Source organism: Pseudophryne corroboree, chromosome 3 (assembly GCF_028390025.1).
Source record: "Pseudophryne corroboree isolate aPseCor3 chromosome 3, aPseCor3.hap2, whole genome shotgun sequence".
Classification (NCBI taxonomy): domain Eukaryota; kingdom Metazoa; phylum Chordata; class Amphibia; order Anura; family Myobatrachidae; genus Pseudophryne; species Pseudophryne corroboree.
Window position 1 is genome coordinate 518,421,764 of NC_086446.1, and position 19,194 is coordinate 518,440,957.

Sequence of the window (19,194 nt, forward strand, 5' to 3'; positions counted from 1 at the left end):
GTCCCCAGTTCTCTCCCTAAGGTGGTGTCAGTGTTTCACCTGAACCAGCTTATTGTGGTGCCTTGCACCTACTAGGGACTTGGAGGACTCCAAGTTGCTAGAAGTTGTCAGGGCCCTGAAAATATGTTCCAGGACAGCTGGAGTCAGAAAATCTGACTCGCTGTTTATACTGTATGCACCCAACAAGTTGGGTGCGCCTGCTTCTAAGCAGTCGATTGCTCGTTGGATTTGTAACACAATTCAACTTGCACATTCTGAGGCAGGCCTGCCACAGTCTAAATCGGTTAAGGCCCATTCCACAAGGAAGGTGGGCTCATCTTGGGCGGCTGCCCGAGAGGTCTCGGCATTACAACTCTGCCGAGCAGCTACGTGGTCAGGGGAGAACACGTTTGTAAATTTCTACAAATTTGATATCCTGGCAAAAGAGGACCTGGAGTTCTCTCATTCGGTGCTGCAGAGTCATCCGCACTCTCCCGCCCGTTTGGGAGCTTTGGTATAATCCCCATGGTCCTTTCAGGAACCCCAGCATCCACTAGGACGATAGAGAAAATAAGAATTTACTTACCGATAATTCTATTTCTCGGAGTCCGTAGTGGATGCTGGGCGCCCATCCCAAGTGCGGATTATCTGCAATACTTGTACATAGTTACAAAAATCGGGTTATTATTGTTGTGAGCCATCTTTTCAGAGGCTCCGCTGTTATCATACTGTTAACTGGGTTTAGATCACAAGTTGTACGGTGTGATTGGTGTGGCTGGTATGAGTCTTACCCGGGATTCAAAATTCCTCCCTTATTGTGTACGCTCGTCCGGGCACAGTACCTAACTGGCTTGGAGGAGGGTCATAGGGGGAGGAGCCAGTGCACACCACCTGATCCTAAAGCTTTACTTTTTTGTGCCCTGTCTCCTGCGGAGCCGCTATTCCCCATGGTCCTTTCAGGAACCCCAGCATCCACTACGGACTCCGAGAAATAGAATTATCGGTAAGTAAATTCTTATTTTCAGCCGTGTTTTTCAATGACTTTTCTAGATAGATTCCTGGCTACAGTGTGCTAAACTGTTTACAAGGCTTTTAGGTGCCCTCCGCCGACACCTATCGCCACTTTACCCAGGGTAAACCAGGACAGAGTGACTCCACAGATCACTCAGGTAAAAAATTAAGGCAAATGCCCTATATTGTAAATATACACACACTGTAAACTATAACTTTAGCAATCATAAGCCAAGATAGTGTCTCAAGTACTAGGTCCATACTGTAGTATATAATTACAAATGCCTGCATTCTCATGCTATTACATGCTGGCAGTAGCTGTGTCACCTGGCCTGGGATACCAGCTCACACAGTGCCTTAAGCTATGAATACTCCCCACTGAATGCACCATAATGCCTAGTCAGCGCCTGCTTTCCAGAAGTCCAACTACCTGCCTCTAGACCTTCTCTGCAGATATTCTCTACCAGCAAAGCTCAGTGCTCGTGTTCTACCCTCCCCTGTCTATTCACAACACAAGCAGGTCAGTCAGGGGGTCACAGAGTCCGATGATGAGTAGAGACAAGAAGACTCGCTTTCTGGACACAATGGGTTGTTTGTGATCAGATCAGGGGTGTATCTAGGGGTTATAGTCCCAGGCAAAGTAAGGGGCTGGACACCCTCATCCAGAGAGAACACAGACCAAATTGAAAATAGGGGAGCCACAGCAACTTCCAACCCTCTACGCTGTGCCACATTGCCAGCCGGGATTCACTGTCAGTGTGATGCCACTTCGAAACTACCAGCAGCTGAGCAGGCAGGACTCTGATCAGTGTTGGATCATGATGAGCCCGCCCCCAGTCTCTACTGCCAACAGACTTCTATTGGCTAGCTAACCTTCTGCCCACCCAGATAGGACGGGTGGAAGGTTAGCTATCCAATAGACATCTGTTGGCAGCAGATGCGGGCTGATCATGATTCGATGCTGATCGTGTCCTGTCTGCTCAGACATAAATACTAGTGCCCAGATTTATTAAGCCTTGGAGAGTGATAAATAGCATGGTGATAAAGTACCAACCAACCAGCTCCTAACTTTTATTTTTCAAAAACAGCCTATAATATGGCAGTTAGAAGCTGATTGGCTGGTATTTTATCACATTGCTCTCCAAGGCTTGATAAATGGGCCCCTATGTCCCTGGCTGTGGGAGGCACCGCCGGGCAGCACCAAACACACCCCTGCCCTGCGGCAAGCACCCCTGGCGAGAGCCATCCTGGCCAAGGGGCAGATATACCACTGGATTAGATTACCTGCAGCTCCAGGTATAACCTGTTTACTACTTATCCTAATATACTCATCCTAATCAGATCTGATTACAGAGATACGGGACTTACAGGCCCTACACACTGGCCGATGTGTGCGGCCGATGTGAACAATCTCGTTCAGTAATGAACGAGAAATTGATCATATCTTTCAGTGTGTAGGCACCAACGATGAAAGAGACGCGGCCCCGCGCTCATTCATCGTTGGTGCAGACTCGTTTATACCTGCAAGCCAATATGGACAACTTCACTCCCCGCGTCAGCCCACCACCACCCCCGCCAGGTTGGCCGTCGGGCTACTTGCACAGTGTGTAGGGCCCTTTTAGATTAACTGTTTTTAATAACACACTGGCATAGCCTGATTGCTGTTAACAATTACATACACATTGAACATAGTATAACCAAATAAGCTACTTATTTCAGATATAACGGACATATTATAATACTCCGCTAACTTCAAGTTTATTTTGGGGACCAAGGATAAAAAGTAGTCACTCATCCTTGTATATGAGGTACAACATGGATGTGCAATAAGGGTCCTCTTATATTGTCACACAAGTAACATTTCCAAGCTGTGAATACTGCACCCTACTTGGTACCAAGAAGTCGTCTTATCATTCTTATGGTGTGTACACACGGTGAGATTTTTGACTATATAGTCAAAATTGTAAGAAAAGTTGGTGCAGATCGCAAGGTGAAAGTCACCTGGCGATCCCGATTCGATGCCGATGCGCGGTCGGCATCGCAAGACTAGATAGACTGTGCTGGCAAGACAATTTTGACTATCTCTATAGAAAAGATAGTCAAAATTGATACTTAGCCAAAATCGCACATAGTCAGATCGCAAGCACACTCATTATGTGCTTGCGATGCCGACCTAGCCCCTGACGCATAGCGAGAATCGGGCATAGTCCAAATCTCACTGTGTGTATGGGTCTTTATACTTTTCTTCTCTTTTTGTCTCCAAGTTCAATGACTTTTATAAAGTAAAAGAAACTAGGACCATCTATTACTTTGGAGCGAGCCATTATATAGTATAATGCTTCTGACAGCCCCCCAATGAAAGGTTGTCTTTAGCCTTTCTGCCAGCATAGTACAACCAGCCTTTGATTGTAAGCACTTTAATCACTCATCCCCCTTATCATTTTTCTGTACCCAATGCTAGCTGACTGACTATATACATTTCTCATTTGCTTACCCTGATCTTCCAACGTTTTCTCCTCCTTTGCTCTTGGCTCTCCTGTCTACTTTTCCCATCCCCTAACCTATTAATATGTTCCATTGCTCTCTGCTGGATTGGTTTGTTCGTCCTTGTGCTCCCACAGGACCCCCCACTCATGGTGTGTTATTGCTGTGCTGTGAAGGGCGACAGGCTGAATGAAATGTTCAGGGCTCGGAAGTGTTCTATGCTCTGAAAGAAACAGAAAATGTTTCAGTGTACTAATATCCTGCCACATATTGGTGTCTTGGGGCACAGGGCACTGAAGGTGATAAATAGATATTTCTCATTTAATGCTGTTCCCATTTTTGACCTGGCAGGGCTTCTTGATTTTTAATATACTTCCAAAATAAATTTTAGATCACCACAATCATCTGTTCCTTTTGTTTCCTGCTGTCCATTTAAAGCTAATTTTAAAATTTCCTAGTTTATGATTTGTTACAGATAATAAAATCTTATATTTTGTGTAGTTGCTAATTTTCTTTCAATTCACTATAATCACTAAGGAGAAGTATTCTCATGATTCCTTTAGAGGTTAGCAAAAATTTACCGAATTACCCATGACCGTTTAGGTATTAAAGATTTGACCTTGGAAATGCCCTTAGCTTTTTAATATTGACAAACTGCTCTTGCCACTTCCTCTTATTCTGTATACAGATTCCTGACATCTGTTTTACTGGGAAGCCTAAGACAATATTTATCCAACAAGAGTTTGTTAATCCACAATAAAATTACCTAATATGGTTCAATAAAGGTGTAGTAATGGGGGTTGAAGTAGATCATCAAGGCTTGCATTTCTGGCATCACATGGGATGTACTTCAAAGCATCTGCTAAAAAGCAAATGTGATATGAAGAATTTTATCCATAGCCCCAATATCCACTGAGTTTAAATACATTTTAGATGAATTAATTACGCAATTGGTAACGCTCAGAGTAATAAGCACACACAGCCTTTGCTAGGCTTTCGCATTGTAGGCAAATGCCTAAGGGTATCTCAAACCTAGGGCCAGCATTGGATTTGAGGGCACCGGGACGAAGGCTTCCTATAGGATAAGATTTTACTACATAATTTTGAGCACCATTGACCCTCTCCTTACCATATACTACCTCCATTGTTCTCCTGATTGTTGTGAAATGGGTTGTCCTTTTCAAGAACCCATTTCCAAACTACATGTCCTCTTGGTTCAGCAAAATGAAAAATGGCGTTTGCTAATGCCAGAAAATGGGCCTGGGGATGAAACCTGTTACCCATATTTCTCTAGCATCCATTAGGGATACTGGGGTTCACCTAGTACGATGGGGGTATAAACGGGGTCCAAAGCAGCCAATGCACTTTAAATTTCTTCAACTGGGTGTGCTGGCTCCTCCCCTCTATGCCCCCTCCCACAGGCAGTTTAGAAAAATGTGCCCTCAGGAGAGGATGCACACTCTGGAGCTCCAGAGTATTCTTCGGTTTATTTTAAAACTTTTTGTTATTTTTGGGCAACAGCATACCTGCACCATGAGAGTTGGAGGGAAGGGGGGGTCAGTTACCAGTCTCTTCAGGTGTCAGAGCCGCTTTCCCGCTGCAGGACCACCGTCCTGAGAGGTTGTTGTAAAGCGGGGCACTGTGCCTTAGCTGTCGCAAACGCAGCGCGCTGCACGCCCCTAACAGATAGCTGACAGTGAGTAGTAGTGAGTACAAACCAGGTGCCCCGCTAGGGGGGTCCCCCGGTTCTTGGTGTGGTGCAAACGCAGGGGCGAACTACGGAACCCTCCTTGAGTGAATTTGCTATAGCCCCCTGCGTACACTGGCCAGCGGTAGTGAAAACAGGTATCTTTACTTACATTTACACTCTGTTGGAGACATTGCCAGTATAAAAATCTACATAGCTCCGTCACCATTACAGGGGGGCGGAGCTTCCTTCAGAGCGGGACTAGCGGCGTTTTGGCGCCTTCCTCTGCTTACAGCTGCGGCAGCAAGCACACACACAGCTCCTCCAGACACTCAGGATACGGGTACAGGGGGGTGTAGCAAAGGGGGAGAGGCGCTATTGTACATAATCTGTGTACTAAAAAGGACAAAAACTCTAGTGTTACACCGTGATAAAACAGCTTGCAGTCTAACTGGGGCTGCTTAGCTTGGGTGTGCTGTTCCTTCCTCTGTGTCTCCCTCTCACAGTAAGGGCAGGCTTGCTATTATATTACTTGTCTGTGTGTGTACTGTTAACATGGTAAAACACCAATTATGCAGTGTATGTCACACCAGATTCTCTCCCTCTACATCTGGTTCCATATCATGTGAGCAGTGCAGCCATTCCTCACAACTCAGTGAGGGGGGCTGGGGGGAGGGTCAAGAGCCTTCCTGGCTAGGTGCCATAAGATCCATGATGTCAGATATGTCATCTCAGCTCACTGCTAATACTCAAGACGCAACAACTGCAGCAGGCTGTTGCAGACCTAGCTGCAAGGGCAGATGTTCAACAGCCCCCCTCCCCTCTAGATCAGGGCCATTAAAACGTGGGTTACCTGGTTTACTCTCAGAATCTGATGAGGAGATACAGGAGGAGGGGGGAGGAATTGTATCCTGTTACTGGGGATTCCCCTTCTGCACAGGGCATTGAGCCCCTCATACTTGCTATACGGGACGTGTTAAAACTCCCTCTAGAGGATGCTGCAACACAGCAGTCTTAACACACACAAACTCAGTGTCACTTTACCTGATTCTGCAGAGCTGGATGACCTGTTTAAGTTAGCCTGGAAAAATCCAGATAAGAAATACCAAGTGACAAAACGATTTTTGCACACTTTCCCATTTGCTCCTGAGGGCTGGAAATTCTGGGAAGAACCCCCAGCCATAGATGTATCAGTCTCTCGCCTCTCTGAAAAGGTGGAACTACTGGCTCCAGGCTCCTTTACCATAAAGGACCCTGGGAATAGAAAAATAGAGACTACACTGAAGTCTATTTACACATTGGCTGGTATATCACAAAGACCGGTCATAGTGGGTTGCTGGATGACGCATTCCATTCATACGTGGGCTACTCAAATTCAAGAGGTACTCTCGGGGGTTATGTCCCTGGTCACTACGGTGACTCTCCTAAAACAAATTCAAGACACTGCACTAGTCCTGTGTGACTCTCTCAAGGAGATAGGCAATATTAATGCTAGGACCACTGCTATGGCAGTGTTGGCGCGCAGACCTTTGTGGCTGCGTCAGTGGATAGCGGATGCAGAGTCCAAGCGCAGTGTAGAGTCTTTTCCTTTCCTTCCTGGGGATTGGCTCTTTGGGGTTGAGTTGGATACATGGATTTCCAAGGTTACTATGGGAAAATCCACATTCCTCCCCTCTGGGGCCCCTCCGGCTAGGCGTTCCTACCCGGGGCCGCCTACTCAGTCCTTTCGATCTACCAGGTTCAGATCAAGAGCCAGAGGCGCCTCCACCGCGGCGAGAGGTACCAGAGGTAGGACAAGAAAAACAGCCGCCACAAGTTCTCAGGAACAAAGCACCAGTTCAGCTTCCACTAAGGCCTCAGCATGATGATGCCTCCCCGCCCCGAGGGGACCTCGAGGTGGGAGCTCAACTGTGTCACTTCAGCCGAGTCTGGGAAAGCTCCTGCCAGGAAGCCTGGGTAAGAGACCTCATTTCTTAGGGCTACAGTCTGGAGTTCGACGGTGCTCCTCCCCAACGATTTTTCAAATCAAGCTTACCAATTTTGGACCAGTGCCACTGCAACAACAGGGAAAGAGTTACTACTCCAACCTGTTTGTGGTACCGAAACCGGACGGTTCAGTAAGACCCATTTTGAATCTAAAATTCTTGAACCCATACCTAATGGTTTTCAAGTTTAAGATGGAATCCTTGCGAGCAGTGATTGCGAGCCTGGAAGAACAGGAGTTCATGGCCTCGCTGGATATAAAGGACGCTTATATCCATATTCCAATTTGGCCGACTCACCAGGCTTACCTGCGATTCGCCCTGCTGAACGATCACTACCAGTTCAAGGCGCTACCCTTCGGACTGTCCACAGCTCTGAGGGTCTTCACAAAGGTAATGGCGAAAATTATGTTCCAGCTCTGAGTCCAGAGGGTAAACATCGTCCCTTGCCTGGACGATCTCTTGATAAAAGCGAGATCCCGGGAGCTTCTATTGCTCAGTATAGACCAAACTTTTCTGCTTTTGTCACTACATGGGTGGATTCCCAATTTGCAGAAGTCCCACCTGGAGCCTACTCAGTGGCTCCTGTTCCGGGGAATGTGTCTGGACACAGTAGCTCAGAAAGTATTTCTCCCAGAGGATAAAGCAAGGATGCTTCAGGAAATGGTCAGAGCGATTCTACGGCCGACTCGGATATCCATCCATCTTTGCATACGATTGTTGGGAAAGATGGTAGCCTCATACGAAGCGATCCAGTACGGAAGGTTCTATGCCAGAACATTTCAATTGGATCTCCTAAGCAAGTGGTCCAGATCGCACCAACAGATGCATCAGATTATACGGTTATCACCTCAGGCCAGGATTTCCCTCCTGTGGTGGCTACAGTCCTCAAACCTACTGGAGGTCGGCTTTTCGGGATTCAGGATTGGATCCTGCTCATGACAGATGCATGTCTGAGGGGATAGGGAGCTGTCACCCAAGGGACTCAGTTCCAGGGCAGGTGGTCAGCCCACGAAGCCCTACTTCCGATCAGCGTTCTGGAACTTCAGGTGAACTGCTTCAGCCATCTCCTCTGCTCCGGGATCGAGCTTTTCAGGGATAGTCGGACAACGCCACGGCCGTGGCTTATATCAATCGACAAGGAGGGACAAAAAGCAGAGCCTGCATGCGAGAGGTGTCAAGGATACTCCTCTGGGCGGAAAGAAATGCAAGAGCAGTGTCGACCATCTTCATTCCGGGGGTGGACAACTGGGAGGCGGACTTTCTCAGTCGTTACGATCTCCACCTGGGGGAGTGTGGCCTACACCAGCAGGTGTTTCAACAGATCATCAATCTGTGGGGCTGTCTACAGATAGACATGATGGCATCTCGACTCAACAAGAAGCTTCCCTGGTAAAGTTCAAGAACCAGGGACCCTCAGGTGAGGGCAGTAGATTCACTGATGCCTTGACCTTACCAGCTGGTCTCTACCTGTTTCCTCCGATTCCTCTGCTCCCGTGGGTGCTAAAGCGAATCAGGAATCAGAGTCCAGCCAATTCTGATTGCCCCAGATTTGCCTCGAAGGGCATGGTACGCGGACCTTCTGGACATGTCCGTAAAAGACCCTTGGCCTCAGCCAATGAGACGAGTTCTTCTTCAGCAAGGACTGTTCGTCTACCTGGACTTACGGCAACTTCATTTGATGGCATGGAGGTTGAGCGGAACATCCTAGCTCACAAAGGCCTTTCCAAAAAGGTTATTGCAACTATGGTTCACGCCAGAAAGCCTGTGATGTCTAAACTCTATCACCATATCTGGAAACGATAGGTCTCTTGGTGAGAGGAGCGCACATATCCTCCTGCGGAATTCAGCCTTGGACGTTTCTTACGTTTCCTGCAGACTGGTGTGGATACGGGCTTACATCTGGGTTCCCTTAAGGTCCATATTTCAGCTCTCTCTGTTTTCTTCCAAAAGAAGTTAGCTATGTTGCCAGAGGTTCAGACATTCGTGCAAAGAGTGCTTCACATACAGCCTCCCTTTGTGCCACCAACGGCACCCTGGGATTTGAATGTGGTTTTAGATTTTCTACAATACTCCTGCTTTGAACCGCTGATGACAGTAGAAGTCAAGTACCTTAAGTGGAAGATGGTAATGTTATTGGCCCTGGCTTCTGCTAGTCGTGTCTCTGAATTGGGGGCCTTATCTTGTAAAAATCCTTACTTGGTCTTTTACGAGGACAGAGCAGAGCTCAGGACTCCGCAGCAGTTCCTGACAAAAGTCGTCTCTGCATTCCATTTAAACTGACCTATTGTGGTTTGTCTATTTCTGCTCTTCTGCTCCTCCAGAGGCTTTGGATGCTGTGTGAGCCTTGAAGATCTACGTCAAGAGGACGGCTCAGGTCAGAAAGACGGATTCCCTGAAAATGGGTTGCCCTGCTTCTAAGCAGTTCATTGCTCGTTGGCTTAAGTTGACTATTCAACAGGCCAACCTTACCTGTTCCACATTCTCTGAAGGCCCACTCTACAAGATCAGTGGGGTCTTCCTGGGCAGCTGCTCATTGAGTCTCTGCCTTGCAACTATGCCGATCTGCTACCTGGTCGGGGAAGCACACCTTTGTGAAATTCTACAAGTTTGATTCACTGGCCAAAGAGCATATCGGGTTTGGGCAGGTGGTGCTGCAGGCGTCTCTGCACATTCCTGCCCGTTCTGGAAGCTTTGGGACGTCCCCAACATACTAAGTGAGCCCCAGTATCTCTTATGGATGCTATAGAAAATAGGACTTTAAATACCTACTGGTAAATCCTTTTCTCGTAGTACATAAGGGATACTGGGCGGCCGCCTCAGTGCGTTGACTTTAGAGCAGGTTGTTTCTTCTATATAAGTTTACCTGTTCAGCTGTTGCTGTTTGGTTGCTAGCCGTTGCTGGTCAGTTTATGTTGTGGTGTGTGAATCTCAACACTCGTTGTTATGTTCCTTCTCTCAAGTATGTCCATTCTCCTTCGGGCACTATTTTACCTGTCTGTGGGAGGGGGCATAGAGGTGAGGAGCCAGCATACCCAGTTGAAGAAATTTAAAGTGCACTGGCTCATTTGGATCCCGTCTATACCCCATCGTACTAAGTGAACCCCAGTACCCCATATGGACTATGAGCAAAGGATTTACCGGTAGGTATTTAAAATCCTATTATTCGTCTAGCTGTAGTGAGTGACAGCGGTGCGGCATTGTCTTTTGGATGCTGAATGCTCTATTTGCTTGTGTACACTGTAAGTGATCACATGGGTGCAATTGTTTCACTGCTGTTTTCTGAATCCCAGTGTGTAATTAGCGTTCCTATAGTATGTGTGAGTAGTTTAATGTGTATATGTTTGACACACTGTAATTGGCAAGCATGGGCAGCAGTTATTTATCTTTTTATTTTCCAGATAATGGGTCTCCTACAAGATGATAGCTCCCATACTTATAACACGTTTCTTTAAAACATACATTTGGGCCAGTCATAGGTAACTTTCAATCAAAGAGTTACCAGCAGTCTGAAGACCTCCATCTTATATCCCCACTCTGATTTATTCTCAGCTGCGTGTCTGCTGCATCATGTGACCTCCTCTAACCACACATGTGGTCTCCCTCTGTACTCTGTGAGCTCTGGCTGTGAAGGTGTTTACAACTTGGTATAAGCTCTGACAAAATGGAAACCTGTATGCGCCAGCCTTCGTTCACTTACATACTTGGTGTTAAGAAGACTTTCCTCATGTTTTGCATGGGTGATCTTCTTTAGTCTTGCATCACACTGGCACAGGTTATTTAATGGTTAGAGGGCAGCACTAAATATTTTCATGTTTATGAGAATTTTGAATCTGATGAAAGGTCTTTGCTTATATTAACAGACCCCAGGGATAACTGAAAATCTTATATATATATATATATATATATATATATATATATATATATATATATATATATAAATCTCAAATTCATGATTAGATATCTTATTTAACCCTATGTATTTTGGGCATCTTTCATATGACATCCCTCGCTTGATAAACACAACATGTACAGTCTCAGAAGTTCAGGCCGTGCACTTTCTGGTGCATATTACATGCATTTCTAATGAAACCTCTTTGCCAGCACTTACTAGCATTTGCTGTCGTCCTTGTTGGTTCCCCATGTAGATGCTTTAGTAAGTCTCCAGGTGGAGATGCTGGCAACCAGTGCTTTTCACGTTTGACTAATGCACCGACAATGGGTGCTTGGCATTTGGAAGGGGCTCAGAACATCTTAGATGCACAGACATCACATATTTTGCTTTGTTTACTCATGGGTTCACGATTGGTGCAAAGGCTTCTAGTATAACTAGGCCTGTCCATTAGGTAAATGGGCTCCTCGTAACAACAGTAGAGATACAGTGCAGCCACATTATATTTAAAGATGCTTTTTTGCCAGACAAAGCTAACATGGACATTTTTGGTACTTCCTATATAGTGAAAATACAATGACTACTGTTAGTTCATCTTGGATTCTTGGCTTTTGATTGCTCTGTGTTCAATGTTATATATTCTATAATTTTCAGGTTGCTGCCATTAATCCTAGCCACCCACTGGCACAGATGCCTTTGCCACCTTCCATGAAGAATTGCATTCAGCTGGCTGCATGTGATGCCGCGGAACTGCTACCCATGAACCCAGACCTTCCTGCTGATCTCTTCACTTCCTGCTTAACCACGCCAATCAAAATAGCACTGAGATGGTGAGTGACATTGTTTTTTTACACACATTATATTTGGGTGTAGCCATGAGTTCCATTCCTAGGATTTATCAAAATGCAGTACAGTGTTGTATATAGGTCACCGGTTATCTTCAAAAGGTAATTGTAAAATAAAAGGAGATACAAAGTAGCAATGTATGATAATGGCATAGCTCCCATCAACAGGGCTATTCACAAAACATGGAGGTATAGGAATTGGAAAGTTAATAAACTGTTAAGTAAACAAGGCTGTAGACACTCGCTATTATTTCTGCCATACAGCATAACCAAGTTTAGCATATATTTCATAATGTGGATTGTAGTGCATTTTACAGTATTACATGTGACTTGGTTATACACCTTCTCAGTAGCTTAGTGTCCTTGATCATTTCAAATATGTTTAGTATTGATATATCAAATATATCAATATTGTTGCAGAAAATAGAACCCACAAGGCCACGCCCCAGGTTTGTCTGACCATACCTTCTTTGTTATCGCATGGCCACACCCCTTTATCCACATAAAACCAGAACTATAGAGTGTTGGGGAATAGAAGTCTCTGGAATTTCTTTCCCATTTTAATGCTGGGAAGTTGGGATATGTGCTTTTCTTTTAGAGAAATGAGGGCGTTGACCTTTGTATTGATTTATTATGCTTATGATTATTATTTATTTAGGTCTTTTTAAAACACTCTATTGTTGTTACCTGTTCATTTTGGAAACCGCCGGCACTAGCTTTGGTCCACATTGGATTGGTTGATTACACAAAACTTTATACTGTACATTCACGGGATCGGTATGAAATACCTCCAATCAAAATCCCAACGGTCGAAATCCAGACAGCAATTGACCGACGGTCAAAATCCCGACAAGGTCAAAATACCAACATTTAAAATACCGACAAGGTCAAAATACCGACATGTAAAATGCCGTCAGGTCAAAATACTGACATGCGGGTTTCATTTTTTTTTTTGTGTATGTCGACATGGACACCATATAAGTGTACCGCGTTCCCTCGCATGGCTCGCTGCACTAGCCATGCTTTGGGCACGGTGCCTCGCTGCGCTCGGCACACTATTATATTCCCCATCCAGGTCCACTGGGATGGTGAAGTATGAACAAGTCGGTTTCAATGAAAAACTCATGTCGGCATTTTGACCTGTCGGCATTTTACATGTCGGTATTTTGACCTTGTCTGTATTTTAAATGTCGGGATTTTGACCTTGTCGGGATTTTGACCGTCGGTCAATTGCTGTTGGGATTTCGACCGTTGGGATTTTGATTGGAGGTAAATTGACTACATCCCAGATTCACTTGCTGATATTTCACTATTAGAAGCTAATTTACATTTTAATGAACAGCTCCAGTAGAAATATTCTCATTGATCAATTAATCTGCAGAATGTCATACGTGCATTCACTAACCTCTGCGCGCTTGCTTTCCATGAATTTCTGACTGCATCTCGGCAATCCTGCAAAGCACAAAGGCTCATTTTTATATGCTGCATGTTACTGATATAGTCAGGGACTGTTGTTTTATAATGTGAAAAGCGTGATTTTAATTTTCCAACTCCAGGCTGTCCTGAGGCAGATTTGCTTTCTGGGTTTTCAGCCTTCAGTATCTTTTAAGGAGTACAGAGAAGCAAACTGGTGTTAACTGCACCAAGCGCTCCCCAGCTGTGCTCTAGTCTGTAAAGTGTTCACTGAATGAATTTATTGTTCAGATTCCAGTAATATTGCAGTCCTCTCTGCAAGACTGCGAGGCAGGATCATTATATCCAGCTAGCAGCCAGTGTTTTCTCCTCCTTGGTTAGTTTTAACATGTTCACAACCCAGGCAGGATGGTAATATGGGCAATGCACTCAATAACAATGCAAAACTATATGGAAATCAGGTTTATGTTTACGTCTTTTGTATATTAGTATTATATGTATATGTGGATTATATAATTCACACACCTAACACACTGATTGAAGTGAAAATGTGATGGTATGAAAAAGTAACTGAATTGTCCCTATTCCTACTTGTGACTTATCTGTTGTTCGCTCAGCCTATAAAGGGAGGACGTGAACGAGGAGAGTGAGCCAATAAAGGGGAGGGCGTGAAAGGGGAGAGTGAGACAATAAAGGGGAGGGCGTGAAAGAGGAGAGTGAGCCAATAAAGGGGAGGGCGTGAAAGGGGAGAGGGAGCCTATAAAGGGGAGGGCGTGAAAGGGGAGAGGAAGCCTATAAAGGGAGGACGTGAAAGAGGAGAGTGAGCATATAAAGGGATGGTGTAAATGAAGAGGGCAGTCTATAAATGGAGATCGTGAAAAAAGAGGGGCAGTCTATAAATGGAGATCGTGAAAGAAGAGGGGCAGTCTATAAATGGAGAGCGTGAAAGAAAAGGGGCAGTCTATAAATGGAGAGCTTGAAAGAAGAGGGGCAGTTTATAAATGGAGAGCGTGAAAGAAGAGGGACAGTCTATAAATGGAGAGCGTGAAAGAAGAGGGACAGTCTATAAATGGAGAGCGTGAAAGAAGAGGAGCAGTCTATAAATGAAGAGCGTGAAAGAAGAGGGACAGTCTATAAATGGAGAGCGTGAAAGAAGAGGGACAGTCTATAAATGGAGAGCGTGAAAGAAGAGGAGCAGTCTATAAATGGAGCGCGTGAAAGAAGAGGGGCAGTCTAAAAAGCTTGGGAGTAAAAGAGGCAGGAAAATTAGAAACAGAATGGGACACAGAAGGGATGATTATAAAGGGAACGAGTGAAAGAGTTGGGGTAGCCTATAAAGGATGGTGTAAAAGAGGCAGGAGATGCCTATAAAGGGAAGACATGAAAGAGGCTGGGGGACCTTATAAAATCATCGCTTAAAAAGTCAGGGAAGCCTAAAAAGGTACAGTGCAAAATAAATGGTGGACTTTATAAAGGGAGGGCGTGAAAGAAGTAGGGAAGTCTTTAAAGGGGTGGAGTGAAAGCGACTCTGTTCCTTTAAAGGTGGTTGTGAAAAAGGCGTGGAACACTATAAAGGAAAGGCTTGAAACAGACTGGGGATTCCCTTAAAAAGGAGGGTGTGAAAGAAGCTGGGGAGCCTATAAAGGAAGGGTATGAAGGGAATTGCCTATAAAGGGAATAGTCCGAAAGAGGTGAGGAGCCTACAAAGGTATGAAGGGGTTACCTTGCCTATAGAGAGAATAGTCCAAAAGGAGCCCACAAAGGGAGTTATGTGAAAGAGGCAGGGTTGCCATAAAGGGAGGGGTTGAAAAAGGCAAGAGAATCTATGAATGGGAGGGGGCATATAAGAGGCTTGGGAGTCTATAATGGAGGATGTGAAAGGTTACAGAAATTATAGGGGATCAAACGAAGCGGACTATAGATAGATAGATATATATCTATCATGCCACACACACTCATCACATTCCAGAATGTCCACAAATAAACCAGCACACCGTGTATGCAAAAATTTAAACAGTGTATTAATGTAATATCATGCCATCAGTTAGAATAAGTTGCATTATGTCACAGGGTAGAGCGATCATCAGTTGCATCATTCAGAATATGGGCCGTCTGCTGAACCATGCGACTCATAATCACTGTAGTCCTGTGACATGATGAGTATACAGCATTTTTACATAGTTTTTTGTGACTGATGGGATAATATTACATTAATACACTTTTTTGTTTCTTTTTCTTTTTTTCTCCATCGTCCTAGAGGATGCTGGGGACTCCAAAAGGACCATGGGGTAGAGACGGGATCCGCAGGAGACATGGGCACTTTAAGACTTTCAAAGGGTGGGAACTGGCTCCTCCCTCTATGCCCCTCCTCCAGACCTCAGTTAGATTCTGTGCCCAGAGGTGACTGGTCACACACTAGGGGAGCTCTACAGAGTTTCTCTAAAAATACTTTTGTTAGGTTTTTTTTTTTTCAGGGAGCACTGCTGGCAACAGGCTCCCTGCTTTGTGGGACTGAGGGGAGAGAAGCAGACCTAGAGGGTAATTCCAAGTTGAGCGCAGCAGGATTTTTTATAGCAATTGGGCAAAACCATGTGCACTGCAGGGGAGGCAGATATAACATGTGCAGAGAGAGTTAGATTTGGGTGGGGTGTGTTCAATCTGCAATCTAATTTGCAGTGTAAAAATAAAGCAGCCAGTATTTACCCTGCACAGAAACAATATAACCCACCCAAATCTAACTCTCTCTGCACATGTTGTATCTGCCTCCCCTGCAGTGCACATGGTTTTGCCCAATTGCTATCAAAAATCCTGCTGCGATCAACTTGGAATTACCCCCCTACTTCTGTGAGTTGAAAGGCTCTGCTTCTTAGGCTACTGGACACCATTAGCTCCAGAGGGTCTGATCACTTGGGTCACCTAGCTGCTCATTCCCGAAGCCGCGCCGCCGTCCCCCTCACAGAGCCAGAAGTAAGAAGACAGGTGAGTAACCGAAGCAAAGAAGACTTCAGTGAAGGTGGCAGAAGACTTCAGTCTTCCTGAGGTCTTTTCTGCCTTTTGTCCCTCCACAGCAAAAGAAAACGCCTCAATACCAGATGCAGTCCTTTCGGTCGCAAAAATTCCGGAAAGGACGTGGGTCATCCTTCCTTGCGGCAAGAGGTAAGGGAAAAGGAAAAAGATCGCCGGCTGTGGCAGGCTCCCAGGAGCAGAAGTCCTCCCCGGCTTCTACCAAATCCACCGCATGACGCTGGGGCTCCCCTACGGGAGTCCGCACCGGTGGGGACACGTCTTCAGCTCTTCAGTCAGGCCTGGGTTCTCTCGGGCCTGGATCCTTGGGTGCTGGAAATTGTGCCCCAAGGATACAAACTGGAGTTTCAAGACGTGCCTCCACACCGATTTTTCAAATCGGCCTTGCCAGCTTCTCTTCTGGAAAGAGAGGTAGTGTGTGCGGCAATACAAAAGCTGTGTCAGCAGCGAGTCATTGTCGCGGTACCCCCGTCACAACGGGTAGAAGGGTTTTATTCAAGCCTGTTTGTGGTCCCGAAGCCGGATGGCTCGGTCAGACCGATTCTGAACTTAAAATCCCTCAATCTGTATTTGAAAAGTTTCAAATTCAAGATGGAGTCTCTCCGAGCAGTGGTCTCCAGTCTGGAGGGGGGTAGGATTTTATGGTGTCAGTCGACATAAAGGATGCATACCTACATGTCCCCATGTATCCTCCTCATCAGACGTTCCTGAGGTTCGCTGTTCAGGATTGTCACTACCAATTTCAGACATTGCCGTTTGGTCTTTCCACGGCCCGAGGATTTTCACCAAAATAATGGCGGAAATGATGGTGCTCCTGCGCAAGCAAGGGGTCACAATTATCCCAGACTTGGACGATCTCCTGATAAAGGCGAGATCAAGGGAGCAGTTACTAAAAAGCGTTGCGCTCTCCCTGAAGGTGCTGCAACAACATGGCTGGCTCCTAATTTTACCAAAGTCGCAGTTGATTCCGACAACTCGGCTGTCGTTTTTGAGCATGATTCTGGACACGGAACTGCAGAGGATCTTTCTCCTGTTGGAAAAGGCTCAGGAACTCCAGAACATGGTCAAGGAACTTCTGAAACCGCCAAGAGTGTCGATTCATCACTGCACTCGAGTGCTGGGGAAAATGGTGGCGGCCTACGAGGCCATTCAGTTTGGCAGATTCCATGCAAGAAATTTTCAGTGGGACCTGCTGGACAAGTGGTCTGGGTCCCATCTGCACATGCACCGGAAGATAAGCCTGTCCCCCAGGGCCAGGGGTTCTCTCCTGTGGTGGCTCCAAAGTTCTCACCATCTAGAGGGTCGCAGGTTCGGGATCCAGGATTGGGTTCTGGTGACCACGGACGCGAGTCTCCGAGGTTGGGGAGCAGTCACACAGGGACAAAATTTCCAGGGAAAATGGTCAAGCCAGGAAGCTTGTCTGCACATAAACGTGCTGGAGTTAAGGGCCTTCTACAACGGCCTTCGGCAAGCGGAACATCTTCTTCATGACCTGCCCGTCCTGATTCAGTCAGACAACATTACAGCCGTGGCGCACATAAACCGCCAGGGCGGAACAAAGAGCAGAGCGGCGATGTCGGAGGCCACCAAGATTCTTCGCTGGGCAGAAAAACATGCAAGCGCTCTGTCAGCGGTCTTCATTCCAGGAGTGGACAACTGGGAAGCAGACTTCCTCAGCAGACACGATCTCCATCCAGGAGAGTGGGGTCTTCATCAAGAGGTCTTTGGAGAAGTGACAAGTCGTTGGGGACTTCCTCAAATAGACATGATGGCGTCTCGCCTCAACAAGAAGCTTCAGACATATTGTTCCAGGTCGAGGGACCCTCAAGCAATAGCAGTGGACGCACTGGTGACTCCGTGGGTGTTTCAGTCTGTCTATGTGTTCCCTCCACTTCCACTCATCCCAAAGGTGATAAGGATCATAAGAAGAACAAGGGTTCAGGCGATACTTGTTGTTCCAGATTAGTATCCGGATCTTCAGGAATTACTCACAGGAGATCCCTGGCCTCTTCCTCTAAGAGAGGACCTGTTACAACAGGGGCCGTGCGTGTTCCAGGACTTACTGCGGTTGCGTTTGACGGCATGGCGGTTGAACGCCAAATCCTAGCTAGAAAGGGTATTCCCGGGGAAGTCCTCGCCACTTTACTTAAAGCTAGAAAGGAGGTAACGGCGAAGCATTATCACCGTATTTGGAGAAAATGTGTCTTGGTGCGAATCCAAAAAGGTTCCTACGGAAGAATTTCAGCTGGATCGTTTTCTCCACTTTTTGCAAGCAGGTGTGGATGCGGGCCTGAAGTTAGGCTCCATTAAAATGCAGGTTTTGGCCTTATCAATTTTCTTTCAAAGGGAATTGGCCTCACTTCCAGAAGTGCAGACTTTTGTGAAGGGTGTGCTGCACATCCAACCTCCCTTTGTGCCCCCAGTGGCACCGTGGGACCTTAACGTGGTGTTACAGTTCCTTACGTCACATTGGTTTGAACCTTTACAAAAGGTTGAGTTGAAATTTCTCATTTGGAAAGTAGTCATGCTATTGGCCTTGGCGTCCGCAAGGCGGGTGTCCGAATTGGCGGCTTTGTCTCACAAAAGCCCCCATCTGATTTTCCATGTGGATAGGGCGGAATTGAGAACTTGTCAACAATTTCTGCCTAAGGTGGTTTCGTCGTTTCTCATGAACCAACCTATTGTGGTGCCTGTGGCTACTGAAACCTTGGCGGATTCCAAGTCTCTTGATGTGGTCAGAGCTTTGAAAATTTATGTAGCCAGAACAGCTCGTGTTAGGAAAACAGAGGCGCTGTTTGTCCTGTATGCGGTCAACAAGGTTGGCGCTCCTGCTTCTAAGCAGACTATTGCATGCTGCATCTGTAATACGATTCAGCA

General features: G+C 46.1%; 1 protein-coding gene across 4 annotated transcripts in view; it reads left to right on the plus strand.

Annotated features, from left to right (window-relative positions):
* Positions 1-19,194, plus strand: part of RPTOR (regulatory associated protein of MTOR complex 1) — a 704,097-nt gene that overhangs the window by 522,965 nt on the left and 161,938 nt on the right. For all 4 annotated transcript variants that reach the window (XM_063961080.1, XM_063961083.1, XM_063961081.1 and 1 more), the window contains exon 6: positions 11,690-11,865. In XM_063961080.1, coding sequence (XP_063817150.1) covers positions 11,690-11,865 — 176 coding nt within the window. The remainder of the gene's footprint in view (positions 1-11,689; positions 11,866-19,194) is intronic.